The 23,913-nt window shown below is 33.8% G+C and overlaps 1 protein-coding gene across 5 annotated transcripts in view; it reads right to left on the bottom strand.

The window, feature by feature from the left end:
• LOC120415236 (nicotinamidase) overlaps nt 1–23,913 on the bottom strand; it is a 75,897-nt gene that overhangs the window by 46,055 nt on the left and 5,929 nt on the right. Inside the window, exons 1-2 of one of the 5 annotated variants that reach the window (XM_039576709.2) lie at nt 19,150–19,301; nt 3,285–3,367 (exon numbers count right to left, since the gene is read on the bottom strand). In XM_039576709.2, the coding sequence (XP_039432643.1) occupies nt 3,285–3,367; nt 19,150–19,188 (122 nt within the window). In that variant the 5' untranslated portion in view covers nt 19,189–19,301. Of the gene's footprint in view, nt 1–3,284; nt 3,371–3,555; nt 3,680–19,149; nt 19,302–23,913 lie in introns of those variants that run through there. The other 4 variants (XM_039576703.2, XM_039576731.2, XM_039576716.2 and 1 more) reach the window with 4 other exon arrangements.

The following is a 23,913-nucleotide window of genomic DNA, read 5'->3' as shown; positions in this document are numbered from 1 at the left end:
ATGTAAAAAGCCTTAAGCCTAAAAAGACATATGATTATTTCATAGTAATCTATTAAATATATTGGAAACTACCTTAATTTATAACTCACGAACTTTCATTGAAAAATTTGAAATTAAGGATTCAATTTTAGAACAAGTAAAAAACTTTGTTTACGGTTTAAAAGTTTCCGAAACCCAAAACAAAGTTTCTATATTTTAAGCAAAATCGAACTTAATTCACATAAGCATATGATGCCTTCCTCATTCCTAACTAAAAATGGGTCACACAAAAGATCCGTCTACAAAAAAAGTACATAAATACCACTTAAGTGGTAATAACAGGGTTGCTAGATTTTTAAACTTTCAGACACAGTGTTCTTACAGATAAGTGAAATCCGGTTTCAAAAAACATAAATAACAATAAACAAAGCAAAACAACAAAACAAATAACAAGCGAGCATAACTTGAGACAGTGTTGCCAGATGGTAAAATTTTTACACTCTTTTGGAAGGTCATTCGATTACCTATCAAATGATATATAGAATAGGGACATGGCGTTACATCGTGCTGCCACCTGGTTTTTTAAGTGCAAGAGTGGAAAAGTGCTGAGTCATCGTCTAAAAATAGACGGCGTCCTATCTCGCCCAGCAAAATGAAGTCGACAAAGTAGTCGGTTTCGATGAGAAAATGTGGTCTAAAAATAGCGACGCCATCCCCCTATGATAATATCAATATCAATAATATATTCATCTAACATCCGGAAATATGCAGATGTTACTAAAACTTGAACTATTCAGGATTCATTTTGACTTTATCTCCATGTTGAAACGCGCTATTTTTGCTTTTCCGTTGCAAAACATCTTACTTTTCCTGTCTTTCTCGAGCAACAAATAAACACATTTGGTAGGTTTTGTACGCTCTCTCGATTAAACTTTGGCTCGAAAATTTAAATTTGAGAGCTCTTGAGCGTTCCATAACTCGAAAACTGCTCGTCGTATATTTTTTTTAGTCCGTTTGGTAGGAGACGAACAAGTTTTTATGGATTCACAATTTTGGACCGGTAATGGTGGTATTTATTTTTAACTATTCTACAGAATTCAAATCCAAATAACTTAATTTTCCAACAAAAGTAATTGGAAAGTTTGCGCTACAAACTGATATTGCTCAAAATTTGAAGTTGATTTAATTTACAGAGACATAGCTATTTTAGTGATTTAATTCATATTTTTCCCCTTTTTTCTATTATAAAATTTTGGGTTTTATTCATTATTTCCAATAAATAAATCCAATAATTTAATGATTTCTAGTCATGTTACAACCTAGCTCTATTTCACGTGTAGATGAATTAAATTGGGGTTTTAGATGTAATTTTACCAAAATTTGTGTGGAAAAAGTGAAATGACACTTAAGAAGATGTTATTCTACAAATTTTAAAGGTAATATTGCATTTCTTTCTGAAACAAAATCTGTTCACATTCCCAGATGTAATGTTACTATGATTTTGAAATGTGTTTGATGAGGACAAATAGAATATTACTTCATTCTAATTTCTTGCACATTGTTGAACTCTTCAAAATAACCCTGCAAAGATACAACAAACACGAAATTTTAAAATGAAAAATATTGTTCTAAATTAAAATTACCCTTCTGGGTTATTGCAGATGAGAAAAGTACAATAAATTTACTTTAAAATGACTTGTCCTAAAAAAAACAAAAAAACCTATTTTTTGGAATCGGCCGTTAATTTTACATAAAAGTCCATTTGACACCAAATTTTTCTATCTCATCACTGTTTCAGGCTTCAAATTATTGAAAAACACATCTTTTTTCGCAGGTTCTTGAATGTAAGGGGTCATATTGCCCCTCCGTCGCGAGATATACAAAATGGAGCTTGTCCACTTCTTTTTCTGTCGAAATTTTTAAAGCTTTTCGAAAAAAACACTCTGATTTTTCGGACCAATTTTGAAGGCGAGTGGCGCCATTAGCTGTGGAAAATATTTGCAATCCTCTGAATGCATGTCCGAAAATTTATTTAAAAATATTGGAATTTATTTTTTATGCAAAGCAGATTCATCATTCAAAATGGACGCATAAGGGTGACAAAAAAAAAATGACTACCAAGCCTCACATGATGTAAGTCACATCTTTTGAGTTGTCCTCGTGGATCTTTGAATTTTTTGCAATAACTTTTCAGGATCAACTCGGATCGCTTTGCACACGTTGCCAAAGTTATTCGGTATAAAATTTCACTTGAAAATCTCACATTTAACACTTCCTCCTGGGAATATCATATAAAATGGCATTCCCTAGTCATTTTTTTCAACGTCAACATTCTACAGGGAAAACTTTACCGAAATTGCTCGTAATTGGCACACATGCATCATTTTTCCAAAGAAATTGGAAAAATGTTTTAGCTCTTAATTTTTTTTTCTCTAGTCACCCTAACCTGCTTTGGGGTTTGGAGATTCAAAACGCTACACAGCAAAAATAGTAGTAACCAAGCTGCGTGTAAAAGGCCTGGGTGTAAAATAAATTTTGCATTATTTTATGAAATTCTATGTAATATTACACCCTGAAATATGTAGCCCATCAGTATGAGAAACCTACTTGACCGAAACGTCAAGCTCATATATGCATTTATAGTTTCAATTTTTATCGGTGTGATGGCCGAGCGGGCTAAGGCGCCAGACCTTACTGTTGGTGCTGGTTTTGAATCCCGTCGGTTGCAACTTATTTTGTGTTTACAAAAATTGTACATGCAGTGTCTTTTTTGATGTGCATGCTTTTGCATGCGATTTTACCATCGGATTTTTTGCTTTGAATTTAATTGGTTATGGGGTATGAAAGTGAAAAAATACATAAATGTGATGATGCACAGTAAACATTCCCGACACACATTACTTTTTTGTCACAAACCCATAACATTTGTCCTAGCCTAAAGTTAAATCGATTTTAGCTCACTCTCTCGCTTTGAGTTTGATGTTTACTTTGATAGAGCTTATCTCACCAGCTGTAGCAAACGTTGCAATTTGTTGTTTAGATAAGCAAAGGTTTTTTTTCTCTCTCTATTTAGATTCGTTTCTCTATCAAATACCTTTGATAACAATCGTTCAGCACACTTTGGACAAATTCGATTTTGCCTTCAAATGCAACGTTTCGTAATCAACAGCAGAGACCGACAAATCGTTCACCAAAAAACCCAAACTCTCGACCCGCTCGGCACAATTGCATAACCGAAAGGATTATTGAAGACTTGTCCTGGGCCGGACTGCTTAGAGATAGAACGCTACACTGGTCACACTTACCCATCCTTGTCGAACGCGGTGAAGCAGGCATCCATGGCCAGCGACGGGTTCGACATAAAGTCCTCGTTGGAAAAGTCCGACGGCTGCTGGCAGATCCCCCCGGAACACACGTCGTCGTTGTCAGGATTCAGATAGGTCAATCACAAAATATCCGGGGGAAAAAGAAGAAGAAAAAAAGAGCACGTTTTCACATTAGTATTTTTTGACCCAAGCACAATCGGTAAAAAGTTTAAAATTCTGGAAAATTTAGAAAACAATGAAAAAAACGGACCCGGAACGACTACTGGAGCAGCACTCGGAGCGCACCGTCGAAGCAAAATGGCATCGGTTCCGTTCCGTTCGAAACTGGCAAACACCTGGCAGTACCGAGAACTGCGTGTATCGACCACGGTGGGCTTATCGAAAAAACAATTCACCATTCCTATGGAGACCGGATAAACGTGGTGCCGGACCGGTGCTAGGGCTTTTTTTGGTTGTGTTTGTGAAGCCAGCTGCTTGAGGCTGGTGTAGGAACATCCGGCCGGCAGAGTTGAGTTTTGTTGTTTTTTGGACGTATTTTGGATAACTAAGGATAAAGACGAATCGGATTGATTCATCTAGCAGTGATTTTGGGAGTCCCAGAAGATTTTTTCTTTAAGGTCAACATATTTATTTTGCTGTTTGTTTATAGTTTCCAAACGTCATTAAGTAATTTATACCCAAATAGAGGGTGACGAGCGGGAATTCCCGGGAAATCGATCATTTTTGGACCTCTCGATTCCCGAGAAATTTGGTCGAGACTCCCGGGAAATTTTATTCTTATAATATGAAGGCCAAATTATATAAACTAATCAGAAAAACATTTGACAAAATCGGAATTGTTCAGAACATTGAGTGTTTAATGATCGATATTCAAGTTCGAATAAACCAATGCTTCTAGAATCTTATTATTCAGAAAGTGTAAATTTTAACTTGTCGAAAATTCCAATAACTATAATTGAGTGTAGCCAAAAGTTACTTTAAAGCATACTTAGCAGGTACACCCCAGAAATGAAAAACTTAAGTTTTTTTATTATTATTATTTCTATTTATTATTTCTATGAGGGAAAAGCCTTTACAAGATAAGTTCAATTTCCATGTCATCTCTCGAGCATAGCAAACCTTAAAATTTTGTTTTTTTTTTTATTCTAAGTAAGTTAATTTCGCTGTATCAAGGTAATTTCCTTTTTGATGTCAATAGCAGTTTTGGGTTTTGCATCAACCTCAATATCAAATTACATTTGGGAAAAATAACTCTGCAACTCTTTGTAAAGTTAAGGTTCGCCAATTGTTAAAATTCTGGTTTTCCGAATAACTATTAATATTTCTTCATTTAATATTTCCCACACCCAAAATTAAAGAACGAGGGGATAGTCCTCACGAAAAGAAACGAAAGGAAAGTGCTATTTTGCAAGAGAATAGTCCTCTTGCGTGTTCATTCGTTCATTGGAACAGCTCATCCTATTGAGTGGCTTATATGGACAAATGACCGCCACTTAGACACCGAACCATGGTGGCCCATACGGCAAAGGCACGGTTTAATATGCCGAAGGTCTTGGGTTCGAGTCTCGGTAGCGGTACTTTTTTTTTTTTTTTTTTGATAGATGAACTTTTTTTGAAGATGAACCCATGAGTAAAGTACTCTCGGTATTTTTGAGATTTATCCTCTCAGTCCACCACAGTACAATTTTACTACCGAATCGTGCTCTTTATCCTCTCGTATTCCGATGCCCAGTTCTGGGTGCAGGTAAATATTTCTTTATTTAATGGTTGAAGTTGACCCAAGAAGGAAAAACGATTTTAAATTGTTGTTTTGAGTCGTTATTTATCATATTGCAAAAATAAAGATACTGGGAAATTATATATTTGCTAAATTCAAATTTTTAACATCTAATAACAAGTTCATGCAACCCATCCTTGTCAGCTTCAGAATTCAGAAAAAAAATATATCAGAATATTAAACTGTGAACTATAAAACGAGCCTACTTAAATAAACGTTTCATTGAATAAGTTTGAATGAATTGTAACTGAATTGGATGATAAGTAACAAATTTATTCCATGGGCTCGTTTAAAAATATTAAGAATTTTATAAAATTACAATGTACAGCACCGCAAAAACTTTTTTTTCACAAAAATAAAGTTTTCGTCATAACTTAGAAATTTGGGTTACTTTTGATTGCAAAACAACTGGACAGGTGTATAATGCATTTTAAAATCCTTTATTTATTCAAATTTTAAAACCATGGCCTGTAATTTCATTTTTTTAACTTTTTTTTATTTTGGTCAGAGTCGAGGCACATAAACTTCAAAAAATATTTGCAACGGCCTTAAAACAAGAAAAAAAACTTCCTTACACTCCATCTTCGATTTAATTTTAACAATACTTGACCAAAAATATGTCGAAAACTCTAGAGCCAAGATATTTGAGTTTTAGTGAGAAAAAAGTTGCTACCTTTCTCATAAAAGCAATTAGTAAAGACACTATACATTTGAGTGCTGCCACCTATGACAAATTCAATGAACAAGTTAATTTTAAATTTGAGTGTTTTTATAGCCTTTTCCTCAGTATGAAGACCAAAACTAAATTAAAAATCTGAAGTATTCTTAACTGAACATTGGAGGCTCTTTGGTTGACTCTCGGAAAACCCCATTTAAATCCAATCTTCAAAATTTCAAAATTTATAAAAATATCTCCGAATTTTCTAAGAAAAAATATGTTTATAAATGTTTGATACCTAATCACAGATAATTTTTTTCTCATACAAAAAAGTAACTTTTAGATGGATATAACCTGAAAACGATTCACTTTTGGGTAATTCTCCGCTCCTTTTTTTCGTAAAATCGCGATAACTCGTGATGGTTACAAGCAAACCCCTTATGTTTATATACCAACATTTTTGTAATTGTCCGCTCTACAACTTTGTAGAACATTGTTACACTCTAAAAATAACCCTGCAAAGTTAGAGAAAACACGAAATTTTAAATGAAACGACACTTCTGGGTAAATGTAGATTCGAAAAGTACATTAAATTTTCCTTAAAATGCCATGTTCCAAAAAATAATTACAGATAGGTAACGGAAAATGGCAGACTTTTAAAAAACTTTTAAGTGTTTTTTCGATGAAAAATACCAAATCTAGCGTCCAATATTACATAAAAGTCCCTTTGACACCAAATTTCCATCTCATCACCGTTTCAGGCTGCAAATTATTGAAAAACTTGTCTTTTTTCGTATGTTCAAAAATGAAAGGGGTCGTACCGCCCTCCGTCACGAGATATCAAAAAACGAACCTCGAATTCGTGATCAGGGACAAAAGTTACCCCTTAGAACAAAGTTGCACGCAAATCGAATAGGGGTTGGGGCAACTTTTCCCGAATTCGTGTGAGTTGGTAGAGAATTACCCCTTTATAAAAATTGCTTAAAATGCATTTTCATTTGCTAAAAAATGCAATTTCAATTTAGCACGTGTCGTACATTTATTCTGCGAGGTTTAACAAGTTGGATAAATACAACAAGGGCCTAAAAAATCAAGTTTTACAACATTATTTGCATTCCCGAAAACGCTTTTTAAATGGAATTTTATGACAAACATCCATGAATGAGTTAAGTAAACTCACCGCTCAAACAAAAATATTGAAAGATGTTACTTTTCGATACTAGTGCTGAAAAGCTCTACTTTTCTGCACCCATTTCAGTGCTGAAAATAGAACTGCAGCTCTGGTGTTGAAAGGTAATAATTTTTGATTCTGTTTTATTTTATAGAGGACTAAAAACTATTCAAATATTAAAAGTAATCAAAAATATAAAATTCAATCTTTCTTTCTTGTGATAAAAAGTGAAATAAAAAAATGGGTAATAAGAATAAGAAAATTGCTTCTCAAGATTCAAATTTTCAACATTTACCAATCGTTATGTACCACCCTTCGAATTTATGTGGAAACTTGTTTTGGAAGAATAGGTGAAGATATAAATGGTTTCTTTGAATGTAATGCAAATCAATAAATACGAATATAAATCGTTTATCGAAGTCCCAGAGAATTTCGCATAACTGTTTTCAAAGCAGTATTTGTGAATTCTTGAGATTACCATTTTGAAGGTTTTTGATGTCCCTCTCTTCACCAGAGTCGAAAACAATTAGCTTGAGAAATAATATTTGTATCATATACGATACATGCCCAATAAATCAAAACATATATCTCTGAATCATAAATGATGATTAAAATACAACTTTATTTCAAAATTATGCAAGATCTCTCTTAAATAAATATTTTATAAAAATGTTAATTCGAACGATTGGAACTATAAAATTGAGATCTTTTTTCAAAAAATACAAGAGTATATTTCATCATGAAATGTACGAATATAAGTATGAGTCCGAGTAAACAAATCAATTACCAACATTTCCTAATATGCATAGACATAAATTTCCAAAACCTCTTCTGATTGACGCGATTTTTTGTGTATTTTGTATGTCTGCGATGACGGAAAACCTTGCGTAATCAGAAAAGCTTAACCTTTTAGTGCCTCCGTGACGATCATGATAGATGAGCGCCGCTCACTGGGCTAATAAACAAGCCGTTTTCATTTTCCCACCCCACAGCACATTTAGTCCGACATTTGACTGACTGCACAAACATCAGCGAGCGCGCAAATTTTAGCAAACTTTCGCCGTACGAGTTTGCAAACCAAAAAAAAAGCCCTTCAAAGTTTTTTAGCTGAGAAGAGGGTGATTGAGGCGATTTAAGACAGTTTTACTGAAATTTGGTATTTACCTGAATTTGAATTTGTTTGTTATGCATGACAAATTAATAGGCCAAACTTTAAAAAAGTTATTTAGAAAGTTTCCAAATGTACCCTTTACTTTGGTTTAGTAAAGACGGCTAGTAGCGATAAGTGGCACGACCCTGTATACTGTTGATACCTCAATTTGAAGGACGTTCCTACCGCGGCAAACTGGCAAATTTCTTCTTGATTGCGTGCTAAATCAAGCTAATCACGAGGTCAAATATTTAGCGGGTAGAAAATACTCCATAAAATTCGCTCATTCCAAAACTGCCAACACACACACATACACACCCAGAGCAATTTAACCCCGACCACCCTCCCCCATCTTCCCCGTGAGCCAAGGGAAAGTCATTACCACCTCTACCACCGGCAGCTTCAGCCACCCTATTTGCTTTCTCAAGGGGCTTGCTGTCAGCTACAATGAAATACGCCCCTCATCATCAGGACGGCGACGACGAGCGAGTCACGGGGCTGTGTCGATTTGTACAAAAAATCTCAACTCAACTACACACGGTTGCACCGTGGAAGCCCATAAGTTGACGCAGGCAGGACAATGTCGCCCCGGGGTAACCCTTGGCTCATTAATCATGTAATTAAAAGATACATATTTTGACCAATTTTAATCTCACATAAGGATACCAACAGTATATTTTAAACTCTTAATCTATACGAATGTAAAAAGTCGAAAATCAATTGTCAACTACACAGTAAAAAATAGTGTAAATTTGGAAGGTGTAAAATTTTTACATTACCTATTTACATTACCTATTTTTTTACATTACTACCTCAATTTTGACTGAAATAGTGGCTTACAACAAAAAAGTGGTTAATTTAATAATATACATCACACCGTCTTTTCAGACTTAATTTACTAACTAAACGGGACAAACACAGAACACCCAGAGGAGATGGGCGGGAATCGAACCCGGGCCCCTTAGTACACATGAGGGATCGGCAGCCGAAGCCGCTAACCACCGCGCCACTGGTTCATTTTTTATGGAAAATTAAACAATGATTTTTAAAATGTGTAAGTGACACTGAGAAAAACACATTTATCACAACATTCCCGACAAAGGTAAACAGACAAAATTGCAGAAATTTTCTAAAAAAATCAAAGAAGTATATTTGATAGGGGTGTTTTTCTTTCAGGAAGAATCTGCAAAAAAAAACTTTTTTTCGGTAAATTACACCTTTTTCTCAGGGGGTCATTCTCCGCCAACTCACTCAGCAGTTTCTTCGATTTTGGTGAAACTTTGCTCTAAGGGGTAATTTTGGGCCACACAAGGTCCATGCACTATCTTTGACAAAGAGTTTTTCAATAGTGTCTTTAAATAATAGCTGTGTTGAAAATTCTTTTTTGAATCCAGGGTGACTATCAATAGTCATAGTTTTTCTTGTTAAAATTATATTTAAGATGTTCAAATTTTATGTCTACGTCATATTTACCATTGCTAAGGTTGGTAATATAGTTTTTAAGAAGAAAAAATCAAAGTTTATATTTAGTTAACTAAGTTTATAAGCTTTTCAACAAAACACATAATTTTCAAGTAAAATAGTAAAAAAACAATTTTGCCTGAAATTCGTTAAAACTAGTTTTGTTTCTAAAATTATCGATTCATATTGCATTTCAAACTGAATTCGAAGCACAACTCAAAAAATTTCACATTTTATATGAAATTTGTTTTACTGAAAATACCTATAAATATAAGATTTATTTGAATTATATTTAAAAAACACACAATATTTATTATTTACAAACTTATTTTACCTTCTCCTAACGGAAAATTGTCCAAAGAATCCGAAAATGCATTTCGTTTTCCGATTCGAAATTATGTTCATTGAGAAAATCATGACACTTTGAGAATATTAAAATAATGCTTTTAATCAACATTTTCTTAATTAAAGTAAACTAACTATTTAAACTTTTTAAAATTTTATGAAAACTTCTTCTTGAACACTTCTCTACCATGATCAGTATAATTCCATAGCATTCCATACGTATTTAATTTGTACTTTTCATTTTGCGGAAAAATCTCAAACCTATCAAAGTCACCCCGTTTGACAGTACTCAAAATTCCGAAAAACGTATTTTTGATCAAAAAAAGTAAAAAAACAGTTTTGAAATACTCAACTGTCAAAAATCGTGGGACGTGTCATTTTATGGAAAATTTAATCTTCTTTTCAATCTGGAATAACCCAGAAGGGGATTTAATTTTTAGAGTGTAAAAATGTTCTACAAAGAGAGTAGAGAAGACAAAAACAAAAATCATGATATATAAACATAAGGGGTTTGTATGTAATCTTCACGTGTTATAAGAATTTTACAAAAAAGTTTTTTTTTGTAAAGTGATGATTTAGACCTTTTTTGGCAAGTTTTTCGAATTTAAACCCCTAAACTCAATTTTGTGCTTTTGAAAGTATTTGTATATACAGGTGTTGATGCTTTTCAATTGCAAATTTTATTTTGCATCTAGAAATGATTTATAAAATTATGTTTGACATCTTTTTAAAAAAAAATATATATTTTGCACCAGATTTTGTACTATCCTGAACCGAACTGGAAGATGCAATTTTTTGTCCCCTAAAACAGATAAAAAGTCGAAAATTGAAAAATACGTATTTTGAAACACAACTTTTAATAATAATAAATAAAGTGGAGACCTTTTTTTCTGGGCCTTTAAAAAAAGTCTTAATAAACCTACAGTTATTTTTAAATAATTTAAAATGGCACAAACGCACTCTGACAGACCGATCAATGTCAAATTTGTTACAGAAGCTCGTTCGTGGCCTGGACTTTGATCTGAAAAAATCAATTTAAAATTTCAGATAAAATGTTTGGCGAAAATAATCCAATTGAATCTCACATTTTTTAAAGGCAATGTTTACCTCTCAAAATGTCGATCAAAAAGGCTTAAAAAATTGAGCTCGAAAATGGAAATCCTTTGGACTTTTAAAGTTTAAATTGAGATAAAAATCATCGGAACCTGCTAGCCAAAAAAGAAAGAAATTAAATTGGTGATGTGGAGGCTGAGTTGAGTACAAACCATTGCATGCTCTTTTTTTTTGTGACCAAAAAAGGAATTGCTCCGTAATTTGATAGAAGAATAGAATAAGGGGCAAAAATATTTTTTTAATTTTTATGAAATTTTAATCGAAATCCACTAAAAAATCAAAATAATTTTCCTACATTGTTTTGCATTTGTTAGGTATTTTTGGGCTCATTTGATCCATTTTTTAATTTTTGTAAAAAAAATTATATACATATCAAAAAGTTCATTTTGCAGTCAAATTATTTTTTGTTATTTTATTCATTTCATTTTTCAAAAAAAAAATGCAGACATGCACAATAAAATGGATTGAAACACTAATTCACTATCTTGGGTATAGTTTTCCTTTTGCAGCGAAATCAACCTCATAAAAAAAGGCGAAATCAACCTTAAAAAAAAACAACCTCAATTTCTTAAATTGAGCTAAACCAGCTGCAGCTAAAAAAAACTCTATAAATAATAAGCACAAAACCATTTAAAACATCAATAAATGTAGGGCTAAGGTACAACTCCAAAGCAGCGCGCAAACATTGCCAAAAGTTCTGTAGGCATAAGCCACAACTCAAACAGCGCTGCAATCGTTCTGCAGCTTTGTTAAAACCTACATATAAAGCACCTTTGTGCTGTCAAGGGTGTTTAAGTTTGAAGCTTTGTGCACCTTTTTAATGCAATTACGAACTCAAGTCCAACATTAATTATTGCGTGCTTTTACTGTAAAATTTATTCAAATTGTAATGACGAGTTCCACGAAACAAAAAGCGTTGAAATTTATATCTTCAAAGAATCTCTGCCTTTCTGCATTTTTACGTTGCTACCACAATAGATTCTTTCTACCTTAGTCTGTTCCGTTCTTTAATTTTGCAGAAATATTACACATTTTACGCGAAACTTTTGACATTTAAATATATTTAAGCACCAAACGCTTCTATCAACACCTTGACACGTGGACTAAAATTAAACCTAAATTTCAACCACCTGGACACACGCGCAACGAATTTTCCAATGAGAAAAGGGTCGCGCTTGGAAAAATGAGCAACATAACCTCAAACACGAGGATTGAAGCTTGATAATGGTTTCACGGCTGTGTACAAAATATGAATTTCCATAAAACCAGACCGGATTTTCCACCTTTTCACAATTTCGCTCCTCCGGCTCAACTTTGTTTAGCGTGCACGGGAAGGCAATTTTCCAACCACATAAAGCGATTAATTATGGAACCACCTCACATGCACACATCCACACACTCAATCTCATGCTACTGGCGGGAAGCGGAAATTACCGGGCGGAAGCGGACGTTGGCAGGCTCGTGTGAGAGTGGGAATGAATGAGCGGTGAAGGTGCGAGAAGATTTGATAAATTAATATTCATAAACCCTAGACGTTGGGGGTTTTGGGCAAGATTTACTCGTTTGGCATTTCGAACACAGTTTATGAACTTATATTTTTTGGTTCTAAACTCAGGAAAATAATTAAAAGAGATTTGTTTTCTAGAATTATTAACACTGTGTTGGTGATATGTTTGTAGTCATATTTTAAGCAATTTTCTAAACTCTTTTCGCAAATGACACCAACCAAACAAAAGCACGTGCACTCTGAATTTTAGGAATATATGGAGAATTTATGGAGAGTTAGGGTGGGGTTTTTTTTTGAGAAATTCGTTCATATTGCATGCAAAAAAAAAATCTTTGACCTAGTTATGAATTTTTGAATCAATACTGGCCATACAAAAATGATATAGGGTAATTCTCTACCAACTCACACGAAATCGGGAAATGTTGCCCCGACCCCTCTTCGATTTGCGTAAAACTTTGTCCTAAGGGTAACTTTTGTCCCTGATCACGAATCCGAGGTCCGTTTTTTGATATCTCGTGACGGAGGGGCGGTACGACCCCTTCCATTTTTGAACATGCGAAAAAAGAGGTGTTTTTCAATAATTTGCAGCCTGAAACGGTGATGAGATAGAAATTTGGTGTCAAAGGGACTTTTATGTAAAATTAGACGCCCGATTTGATGGCGTACTCAGAATTCCGAAAAAGCGTATTTTTCATCGAAAAAAACACTAAAAAAGTTTTAAAAACTCTGTCATTTTCCGTTACTCGACTGTAAAAAATTTTGGAACATGTAATTTTATGGGAAATTTAATGTACTTTTCGAATCTACATTGACCCAGAAGGGTCATTTTTTCATTTAGAACAAAATTTTTCATTTTAAAATTTCGTGTTTTTTTCTAACTTTGCAGGGTTATTTTTTAGAGTGTAACAATGTTCTACAAAGTTGTAGAGCAGACAATTACAAAAATTGATATATAGACATAAGGGGTTTGCTTATAAACATCACGAGTTATCGCGATTTTACGAAAAAAAGTTTTGAAAAAGTTACTTTTTGCGTTTCTCTTTGTTTCGTCGTCCGTGTCTGTCGCGGGTGACCTAAATGAAAAAATGACCCTTCTGGGTCAATGTAGATTCGAAAAGTACATTAAATTTCCCATAAAATGACATGTTCCAAAATTTTTTACAGTCGAGTAACCGAAAATGGGAGAATTTTTAAAACTTTTTTAGTGTTTTTTTCGATGAAAAATACGCTTTTTCGGAATTCTGAGTACGCTATCAAATCGGGCGTCTAATTTTACATAAAAGTCCCTTTGACACCACATTTCTATCTCATCACCGTTTCAGGCTGCAAATTATTGAAAAACACCTCTTTTTTCGCATGTTCAAAAATGGAAGGGGTCGTACCGCCCCTCCGTCACGAGATATCAAAAAAACGGACCTCGGATTCGTGATCAGGGACAAAAGTTACCCCTTAGGACAAAGTTTCACGCAAATCGAAGAGGGGTCGGGGCAACTGCTGTGTGAGTTGGCGGAGAATTACCCTATATGAAAATTCAATAATCTGTATCTTTTGAAGGCATTTTTTGATCGTTTTGGTGTTTCCGGAAAATTGTAGGTATGGATAAGGACAACACTGAAAAAAATATACACGTTTAAATTTTTTGTGGTGTTTTTTAATTTCACTTTTTGTCACTAAAACATGATTTGCAAAAAACACTTTTTTTTATTTTCTGATATGTTTTAGGGGATATAAAATGCCAACTTTTCAGAAATTTCCAGAACGGGCAAAAAATCTTTGACCGAGTTATACATTTTCGAATCAATACTGATTTAAAAAAAAAATATCGAAATCGGGCCGTATCAACAAGGTTCAAAAAAGCAAAATATAGAAAAAATCTAGACTTTTATTTGAAAAGGTCCTATAAACCAAATTTTCATTTTTTGCTTTTTGGGTGTTTTTAGAACCGGCTTGAGTCAGGGGTATTCAAAAACACCCAAAAAGCAAAAATTGAAAACTTTTGTCTAAAGGACCTTTTCAAGAAAAAACTCTGGAATTTCTCAGCTCTTCAAAAATATTTTTTTCAAAGGTGGGCAAACATGGGCACTAATTTTTAAAAATGAATTACTGCGTCTATTTTCAAAAAAGTTACCTAAAATTGCTATAACTTGAAAACGGTGCACTTTATCAAAATTTCACTTAAGTACTTTTTGATTGCAAATTCGATTTTACATCGAAAAATGAGAATGAAATTGAAATTATTTTGCGACCAATATTTAGATTTTTTGAAAAAATCAGTAATGATCAGAAAATAAAAAAAAATAAAAATAGTGTTTTTTTTTGCAAATCATGTTTAGTGACCAAAAAAAATTTACCGTTCATCATTTTTGCCAGTGAAGTCCTTATCTATACCTGCAACTTGTTTTTTAGAGCTCAATCGCAGCGAGTTGAAAACACAAAAAAAACCTACACCAAATCGAATGGAAAATATGGAAAATTATATGAACAAACTAATTATGCAAAACGGCTTCTTTGGGCATACCGAAGGCACCAACAAAGTTTCAGCTGGGTTGAAAAATACAAACATTAAATTAAAAAAAATCGATTTCGTAGAGAATTGCTAATTTTTCACATGCTGCCAATGAAAAATGACGACTTCCTGGATCAATATGATTAAAGAACATTATGGTAGGACTACTAACTATGATTAAAGTGAAATACGAAATAGGATATTTTTGCCTTCCTCACCTTATTGAGGAAAGGCTATAAAATCACTCGAAAAATTTACTTTTAATTAGACCTGTTAGACCTACCGTTCTGAAATGACCTTTCTTGTGGATTAAGAATTTTCTAGAGTTGACTTACCTATCTAAAATTTCAAGCAGTTAACAATACTCACGGCGGTGTATGTGACACATTCCGCCGTGACGTTGCAACGGTTTGACTTTTCTTTTTTCAGTATTTCGGCTGTAACTCAAAAAATACATAAAAAAGGTATATATGTGATTACAGATTCGGAAAGGGCATTAAATTTACTATAAGAAACAGTGTTGAAACATTATTTTAAGCATATATTCTGTTTTTGAGAGAGGAATATGTAGCGTGACGTTGCAACGCGTGACTTTTTCACAATCCTGACCCAATTCATGTTTCGCCATTAACTCTGCTCTGTTAAACGGCAAATTTTGAGTTCTTCTTCCATTTTTAATGTAAAATTGGCCAACAAATCGAATGCAATCATAAGTTTTTCGAAAAAATCAAACCCCGATTTTTAAAGACCACTTACATTTCGTGACGTTGCAACGCTCTGTTTTTGAAAACAGGGTTTTTCGTTGCGTTGCAACGTCACGAAATTTTAGTTTCAAAATAAATCATAGTTTTTGTTAGTTTTAACAACTGTTCGTTAAAATTATAAATTATATCCACAAAACACGTGGAAGTTTTAGAAGGGAGGTAAGGAGCTTCAAGTTTTCAGGAGGGCTGAAATTTATAAATAAAGTGCTCATACCGTTTGTTGATGGCCCCTAAGGGGTGATCTGCAAACAACGTAACTTATTTTGTTGACTTTTATGCTTTTTAAATAAAATTTGAGGAAATAGTAACAGTGTTTATCTGCGCAACATAACATTTTCAATTTCGAAAAACTAAACTTTGCATACAACTTATTTATGTAAGGGATCGTCCAACAACAAAGTGACAAAAATTTGTAAAAAAAAACAATAGAATCACTTGATTTTTATTATTTAGTGAATTTCACTGTAATTTGGCCAACATAAGGGTTTGGAATAAAAAAAAATTGGTTGCGTTGTATTAGAATGAACCCTCACGTAAATCAGTTTATCATAAAGGGGCCATCCAGTAACCACGTGATTACTTTATTTAAAGTTTTAGAATTTTTCCCCCTTGTGAACATCGGTCTATTTTGATTTGTTCAACAAGTTTCATAAAATACCTTCTTTTTTCGAGTTGCATACAAACTTAAGTGACGGAATTTGTGAATGACCCATGTACAATTCTTCTGTAAATATGCTCGGAAACATTATATAAAAAATATATAATATTTAGTAGCCCTTTATCTTCAACAATCAACTACGCATACACTTTTTTGCCATGTGACCAACATGATTTAAAATTTCGTGACGTTGCAACGCAAACTTAAACCTGTTGTAACTTTGGATCTAGACAACCAATTTAGTCGCTCTAGGTTGCATTTGAAAGCTCTTTCCAAATACAAAAAGCATCCGAAATATCAAAATGATTGAATATTTAGTTTTTTGTTGGCATAAACAACTGTACCTTTTTCGTGACGTTGCAACGCAATAAAATGGTAAACTTACACTAGTTCGAAAAAATACTTAACTTAAGATAAAATGCAAATCCATGAAATTTCCATTTAGTACATCTATAAACCAACAAAATGCAATCAAAAGACTAATTTTTGGATTTTATTTCGCTGAAAACCAGGAGTTTTTAGAAAAATGTTTTAAAACGATGATTTTATCACGAATTGATGCATAACTTAACCAACTTGTACAAAATGATATTCAAATGATCAATTAATGAAAACCATGATTTTTGAAGCTTCAAGTAGTCTAGAATCGAGGAAAAATATCCAAATAGCTCATACACGCTTTTCAAAATTTCATCCTCAGGTGTACATTGCTGGAGAATGTGTCATGTACAATCTTGACAAAAAGTCTGTAGGCAGTCTGTTTTTTTTAATCATCACTTATTTTTATTAGGACCTCTCAGGTGCTGCAATCACGTTAGGGGCGATCCATAAATCATATGGACACTATAAGGGGGTTGGAATCACTCTATAAATTAGAGGAAGGCACCAACCACCAGAAACATTTTTCAGTAATATTCCAAATCGCGAGTTCAAACAAATTTTTCGTTGCATGAAAACATTGTACCTGAGGCAAAAACCAATCGAAATACGGGTGAGCCCGAAGGTTTCCGCCACATCGCCTTTTTTGAGACACACTAATTTACACGCGTTTGACAGTTGTTCGAAACTGTCCTTACGTATAGTGTACTAGCTTAAATTTCAAGAGACAAATTATTTTCGACATTTTGATGTAAAATCTGACTTATTTTTTTTAATCATATAGCAAGTCTCTGAGATTTCGGACAACAATAATTTTTAGACTTTTTTTATTTGGATGCGCCAGTACCAACGCACACCGCGGGTTTGGTTTTCAAGCTCCGAGACGGGCCCGAACACATTTGTGTGTTGGTATTTTGGTTCATCGTACCAGCGCAGCACGACACTCTCGGCTCGTCGCCTCGGTTTCGTGTCTGTCACGCACCCGTGGCATGAACCCAGCGTATGAGCCATGGTGCTTCACTCGGTACGAGCCGAGGTACGTTCCGTGATACGCGCCGTGGTAATGAACCCGGTTTGTACCAGGGCTCGTACCGAGTGTAGCACCTTGGCTCATACGCTGGGTTCATGCCACGGGTGAGTGTCAGACACGAAACCGAGGCGACGAGCCGAGAGTGTCGTGGTGCGCTGGTACGATGTAAAGTGCCTAATAGAAAGTGGGGACAAGGCACTCAAAATGCAAAGCCACTCACAGTTGGTCACTCAAAATTTACCAAGCGTTTAAATGGAAGGTGACAAATCCTATGAACGAAGTAGAGATTGTAAGCACCTTATGTGTAAGAGGAGGTGCTCAATTTTTTGACAGAAAATCGCTGGGTTCTCAGTTTCTCGTGTCCTCACTTTATATTAGGCACTTTAGTACGATGAACCAAAATACCATCGGCTCGAGTGAGTCGGGTACGAGTGTAAACCGAACAAAGCAGGCGCAAAGCAAAACCGAGGTACAAGTGAACCGCACGGTGCAGGGAAGCTTGATTTTTACTATGACATACAATTACAATTTTGGCAGATGTCCATACAATTAGGCTATTGAAATATTCGAAAATCTGTTACTTTAGAACGGATTTTCTGATCATTTTGTGTATCCGCCAAAGGTGTAGATGTTGCCTAGGACTCTTCAGAAAAAAAAAGTTACAATCAAATTTTTAGATATGTTTTAAAATTTTAGACCACAAATGCCATATTTTGAGATATGGTATAAGTTGGTCATAAATTATTTGGCAGTTTTGTCATTTTTTTTAATCATTATTTTTGAAAACTTTAAATGCAAAATCTTTTGAAAACCGACGCGAAATCTGTCCACATTCCACAGATGTAAAATTACCATGATTTTTTTTTCTATGTTCCAACCTAAAATTTAAATTTTCTTTCTTAACACAAATCAAAAGAATAAAAAAAATTACAAAACGTTTTTTAATGCCAATTGATAGATGGAAAACGCCCGATTAACGCCAGTATCTTATCTGAATGTGCTTAAAACCTTTTTATTTTCATCTCAAGTGATCTATCGACGGCGAACACGGCCCAGATAATGGCCCTGCAATGTGCTGCCATTGAACACCCCCGCGACATCAATTCCATTCAAATATCTTACAAATTGCTTTTTAAGTCCACCACGCGCCGTTAGTGATTCCCATAATGTACAATTGATACGTTTAGGAAGAATTTTTCCTTCCTTTTTTTTGCTACATTGCGAACAAATCGATTTCGTGCAAATAGCCACCATAAATATCGGTTGTCTTCAAGAGTTTCAACATCAATTTATTTCCTTTTTCACACGATTCTCACTATATCTTACCTCAAAACCAAACTCTTCAACATCTTCGTGGGAGCTCATTGTTGTTTAGATATTTAATCTGTTTCACTTTAAAATGACTGACGATGAGCAGCACCCTGAAAACTTTGCAAACCACGGAAGAATCGCCAACTGACTGATTACGATCCGGACCGGTGTCGACATAGAAGAATCTAATCTAGCAACTGCCAAGTAACGTAGGTAAACAGGCAAGTTGTGACGGTGGGTGAATTTTAGAACTTTAAATTAAACAATCTTAATTTATTTTTAAAAATATTGTTTTTGTTAAACTTTTAGACAAATGTTAACAGCAAACATTATTTTTTTCAATTTTAATTTAAAGGCAAAAATGTCTCAAATTCAAATCACCGTCAATATTTCGCTAAGCAACCAAGTTACAAGTCGAAAAACAAGCAACCCATCTCGCTCTATGTTACGAAAATGGCATCACATTAAAGCGTGTGTGCCAGAGCAGTACCGGGGGGGAACCTACGCAAATGTGGGCTTGGCCACCAGCGGCCGGGAGTTTGATTGGAACTGATGGATCAGTCAGTGAGGCAATTCAAAACCGTCCCCCCAACCCACCGCGGTCACCACGGCATCGAATTAGTATCGGGCGTCATTGTTACTTCCAGTGGAGTGGAAAGAATAACAACAACAACAACAACAAAAAAAGAGTTCAGTGCCAAACCCTATTTCAATTAAACTCCAATCGATGATGGGTTAAATTTGATTAGATCCGGATTGTGATCAGAATGACAAAAAAGGCAAAACAAATAATGTTGATTTCAAGTTTTACGCCAACTTGGATTATAAAATACCAATTCTGACGTCAAACGTCAAGTTTAAGTCAAAAAAGAATAAGGTAAAATTTCATGATTGTTATTCTTTACCAAGGTTGGTAACCGATAAAAATATCGTCGATAATATTATCGTCGATTATATTATTGTCTGACGATAACGATAATCTATCGTTATTTCAATAATTCTATCGGCGATAAGATAAAATCTTTGTAAAATCGATGAATTCAACCATATTATGTTCAATTTTCAATGCTTTCACCAAGAATATATTTTTTGAAAATGAAGTAAGTTTCACAGTATAAATATGTACTCAAAATTATTCACAAAATATCGTATTTTTTCGAAAGTACTCAAATTTTCATAATTTGCAATTTAGGTAACCAACAAAGCGGAATTTTGTGTGTTTTTTTTCACTTTATTTAAGTATTTTTGTAAAATACTAAATTTTTCACAAAATACCATATTTTTTCGAAAATACTCAAATTTTCATAATTTGCTATATGGGTATCAAAAGAATTGAAATTTTGTATGTTTTTTTTAATTTATTAGTTTTTTTTGAAAATACTAAAATTTTCACAAATTACCGATTTTTTTCGAAAATACTCAAATTTTCAAAATATGCAATATGGGTATCAAACGAAGCGAAATTTGGTATGCTTAATACAATATTTTGAGTCATTTGATACCCATGTTGCAAATTTGAGTATTTTCGAACAATATTTTATGATTTTTTTTATATTTTACAAAAAAGCTTAAATAAAGTGAAAAAGCATACAAAATTTCGCTTCGTTTGATCCCATATTGCAAATAATAAAAAAAAATAGTACTTGCGACAAAAATGCGGTATTTTGTGAAAATTTTAGGCCGTTGCCAATTTTTTTTTAAGTTTATGTCCCTTGAAAGTAAAAAAAAAAAATGAAATTACAGGCCACGGTTTCAACATTTGAATGAAAAAAGTGTTTTAAAATGCATCACACATCTGTCCAGTTGTTTTAAAATCATTTTTTCCAAAAATGTCTTAATATGGACGGAATTTTTTTGCGGTGATGTACATTGGAATTCCATAAAAAGTTCAATATATTTTTAAACGAGCCTAAACATGCCCCCTGATTTTTCGGACCAATTTTGAAGGGGGGGAGGGGCGACATAAACTTTAAAAAATATTTGCAACGACCTTAGTATTTAAAAAAATTATTAACGACAAAAACAAAAAACAAATTCTTCATTGATAACATATTGCATATTTTGAAAATTTTAGTACTTTCTAAAAAAATACGGTAAATTGTAGAAAAAATCAATATTTTCAAAAAAAATACTATACAGAGAAAAAGCACACAAAAATTCGCTTCGTTTGATACCCACATTGCAAATTATGAAAATTTTAGTACTTTCGAAAAAATACGGTATTTTGTGATTTTTTTTGTATTTTCCAAAAAAAAAATCTAATGTTGTAAAAAAGCAAACAAATTTTCGCTTCGTTTGATACCCATTTTGAAAATTTGAGTATTTTCGAAAAAATAAAAACAAATTCTTCATAGATAACATATTGCATATTTTGAAAATTTTAGTACTTTCTAAAAAAATACGGGAAATTGTAAAAAAAACCAATATTTTCAAAAAAAATACTATACAGAGAAAAAGCATACAAAAATTCGCTTCGTTTGATACCCACATTGCAAATTATGGCAATTTGAGTTCTTTCGAAAAAACCCGGTATTTTGTGATTTTTTTTGTATTTTCCAAAAAAAAAAATATAATGTTGTAAAAAAGCAAACAAATTTTCGCTTCGTTTGATACCCATATTGCACATTTTGAAAATTTGAGTATTTTCGAAGAAATACGATAAGATCAAGACGAAGATAAAACTATCGTTATCGTTATCGAGCCTCGATAATTTTATCGTTTTTACAACCTTGTTCTCTACGACTTTTCTTTGTATTTTTTTTATTTGGATGAAACTTTGTCTATTTTCTATGTCAAAAGATACCATTTTGCATCATTAGTTATTTTAATTTTAATTTTAAATACAGATAACACTTCCAATAATTCGCAATTCGCAATTCACACACTTCCAATAATAAAAGAAAACTGACAAAATGTTATCGCTATTTTCTCGTAGCAAAAAAAGAGGCAAAGTTTGAATTTAAAAATAAACATAAATTATCCCCTCTCGCGGCTGAGTTTGATGGATGTCGCTCATGCAGATGGGACCATTACAGAAATTCCTGCTCCAAAAAGTTTACCGCACGAAAGTTAAACGACGCGCATTGACAAGGGTCACCAACTTGCGATTATAAATAGGGGCGAGTTGTCAAAGTGCATTATTTTACATATATTTGTCAATTTAAATATTTGATAACTTTTTTATATTCAAATTAAATTACATAAAAAAATATTCAATTTATTTGAACAAAAATCAACTGAAAACAATGTACTCCTACAATAATTATTTCCGTCAAGAAAAGCAGGGCTTTCCACAGTTTGAGAGCAGTTTTCCAACGTTCGCTCGATGGCACAATGGAAAAGCACACTTTGTTTGACGAGCTTGTCCATGATTTACAGGGCCGCTCCTAAAGTTGAGAAATTTCACAATAGGATGTGGCGTCGCACGCTATAACACGCCCCACGAAACACATTTTCGGGAAAGGGTCAGATAGGTTTAATTAAACAACAAACCCTCCAAAAACGAGCTTAGACAGTGCTTGTGGCTGATGAACTTTTCGAATGGAAGTTACAAGTTCGATGTTCGAAGAATAATGTTAGTAACTACTGTTGGGGGTATTTCCAAGTTATTTTAACGTGTTTGTGCCTCGGTCAATTTAGGTTGAGGGTGAAGATAAAATTTAATAATGCATATTTCAACACGATTTTCAAAATTTGGAAGCAAAAACTGTCACAAAATTATAACGGGTGGCAGTACATAAAGGTACAAAAATTTTAATCAAAGGTACAAGTTATGACATTTTAATTTTTGAGATTTGCATAGAGCGTCCAATTTTGCGTCCCGGGAAAAAAATTCCCGGGAATTCCCGGGATTTCCCGAAAAAAAATATTTCCCGTTTCCCGGGAAATTTGTAAATTTCCCGGGAATTCCCGAAATTTAAGCGGTAGTAAACTTTTTCTTAAACTTTTGGAACTACTTTTTGAAAATGCTCTGAAAAAATAATGAATTTACAAACTCAACATGATTTTGTTCAATTAAATGTATTGTTTGGTTTATATATAATAGAGCGTAACAAAATTGACTTTTTGGCAGGCATTCAGGGGTTTGTTCCGGTGGGCATACTGAGCCCAAATCCCAAATATGAGCTTGATTGTACGTAACAGGAGCTGGCGCTCCGCCCTTCAATATTAAATGGGATTTAACCCTTAAAAAGAGATTTTTTCAAAAATGTCTATTTTTGAGGCACTTTGGCCACCAATGCGTTTACCAAAAACTTCACTGGCGTGTAGGCCAGATCCTTGCGCATCTTTTGTTATATATAACATTGAAGTTTGGAGCACCCTGGAGCTCGGTACAGACCTTCAAAGTTTGGCATTTTTTCGAAAAATCGTCCCCGGCAAAAAAGATATGCGTCGCACCTCGCGACGCCCGAGACGCCATTTGATTTTGCCGGGGCCGGTTTTTCGAAAAAATGCCAAACTTTGAAGGTCTGTACCGAGCTCCAGGGTGCTCCAAACTTCAATGTTATTTATACCAAAAAATGCGCAAGGATTTGGCCTACACGCCAGTGATGTTTTTGGTAAACGCATTGGTGGCCAAAATGCCTCAAAAACAGACATTTTTGAAAAAATCTCTTTTTACGGGTTAAATCCCATTTAAAATTGAAGGGCGGAGCGCCAGCTCCTGTTACGTACAATCAAGCTCATATTTGGGATTTGGGCTCAGTATGCCCACCGGAACAAACCCCTGAATGCCCGCCAAAAAGTCATTTTTGTTACATCCTAATATATAATTAATCA

Source organism: Culex pipiens, chromosome 3 (assembly GCF_016801865.2).
Source record: "Culex pipiens pallens isolate TS chromosome 3, TS_CPP_V2, whole genome shotgun sequence".
NCBI lineage: Eukaryota > Metazoa > Arthropoda > Insecta > Diptera > Culicidae > Culex > Culex pipiens.
Note: the sequence above shows the minus strand (reverse complement) of the source record. Positions and strands in the feature narration are given on the sequence as shown.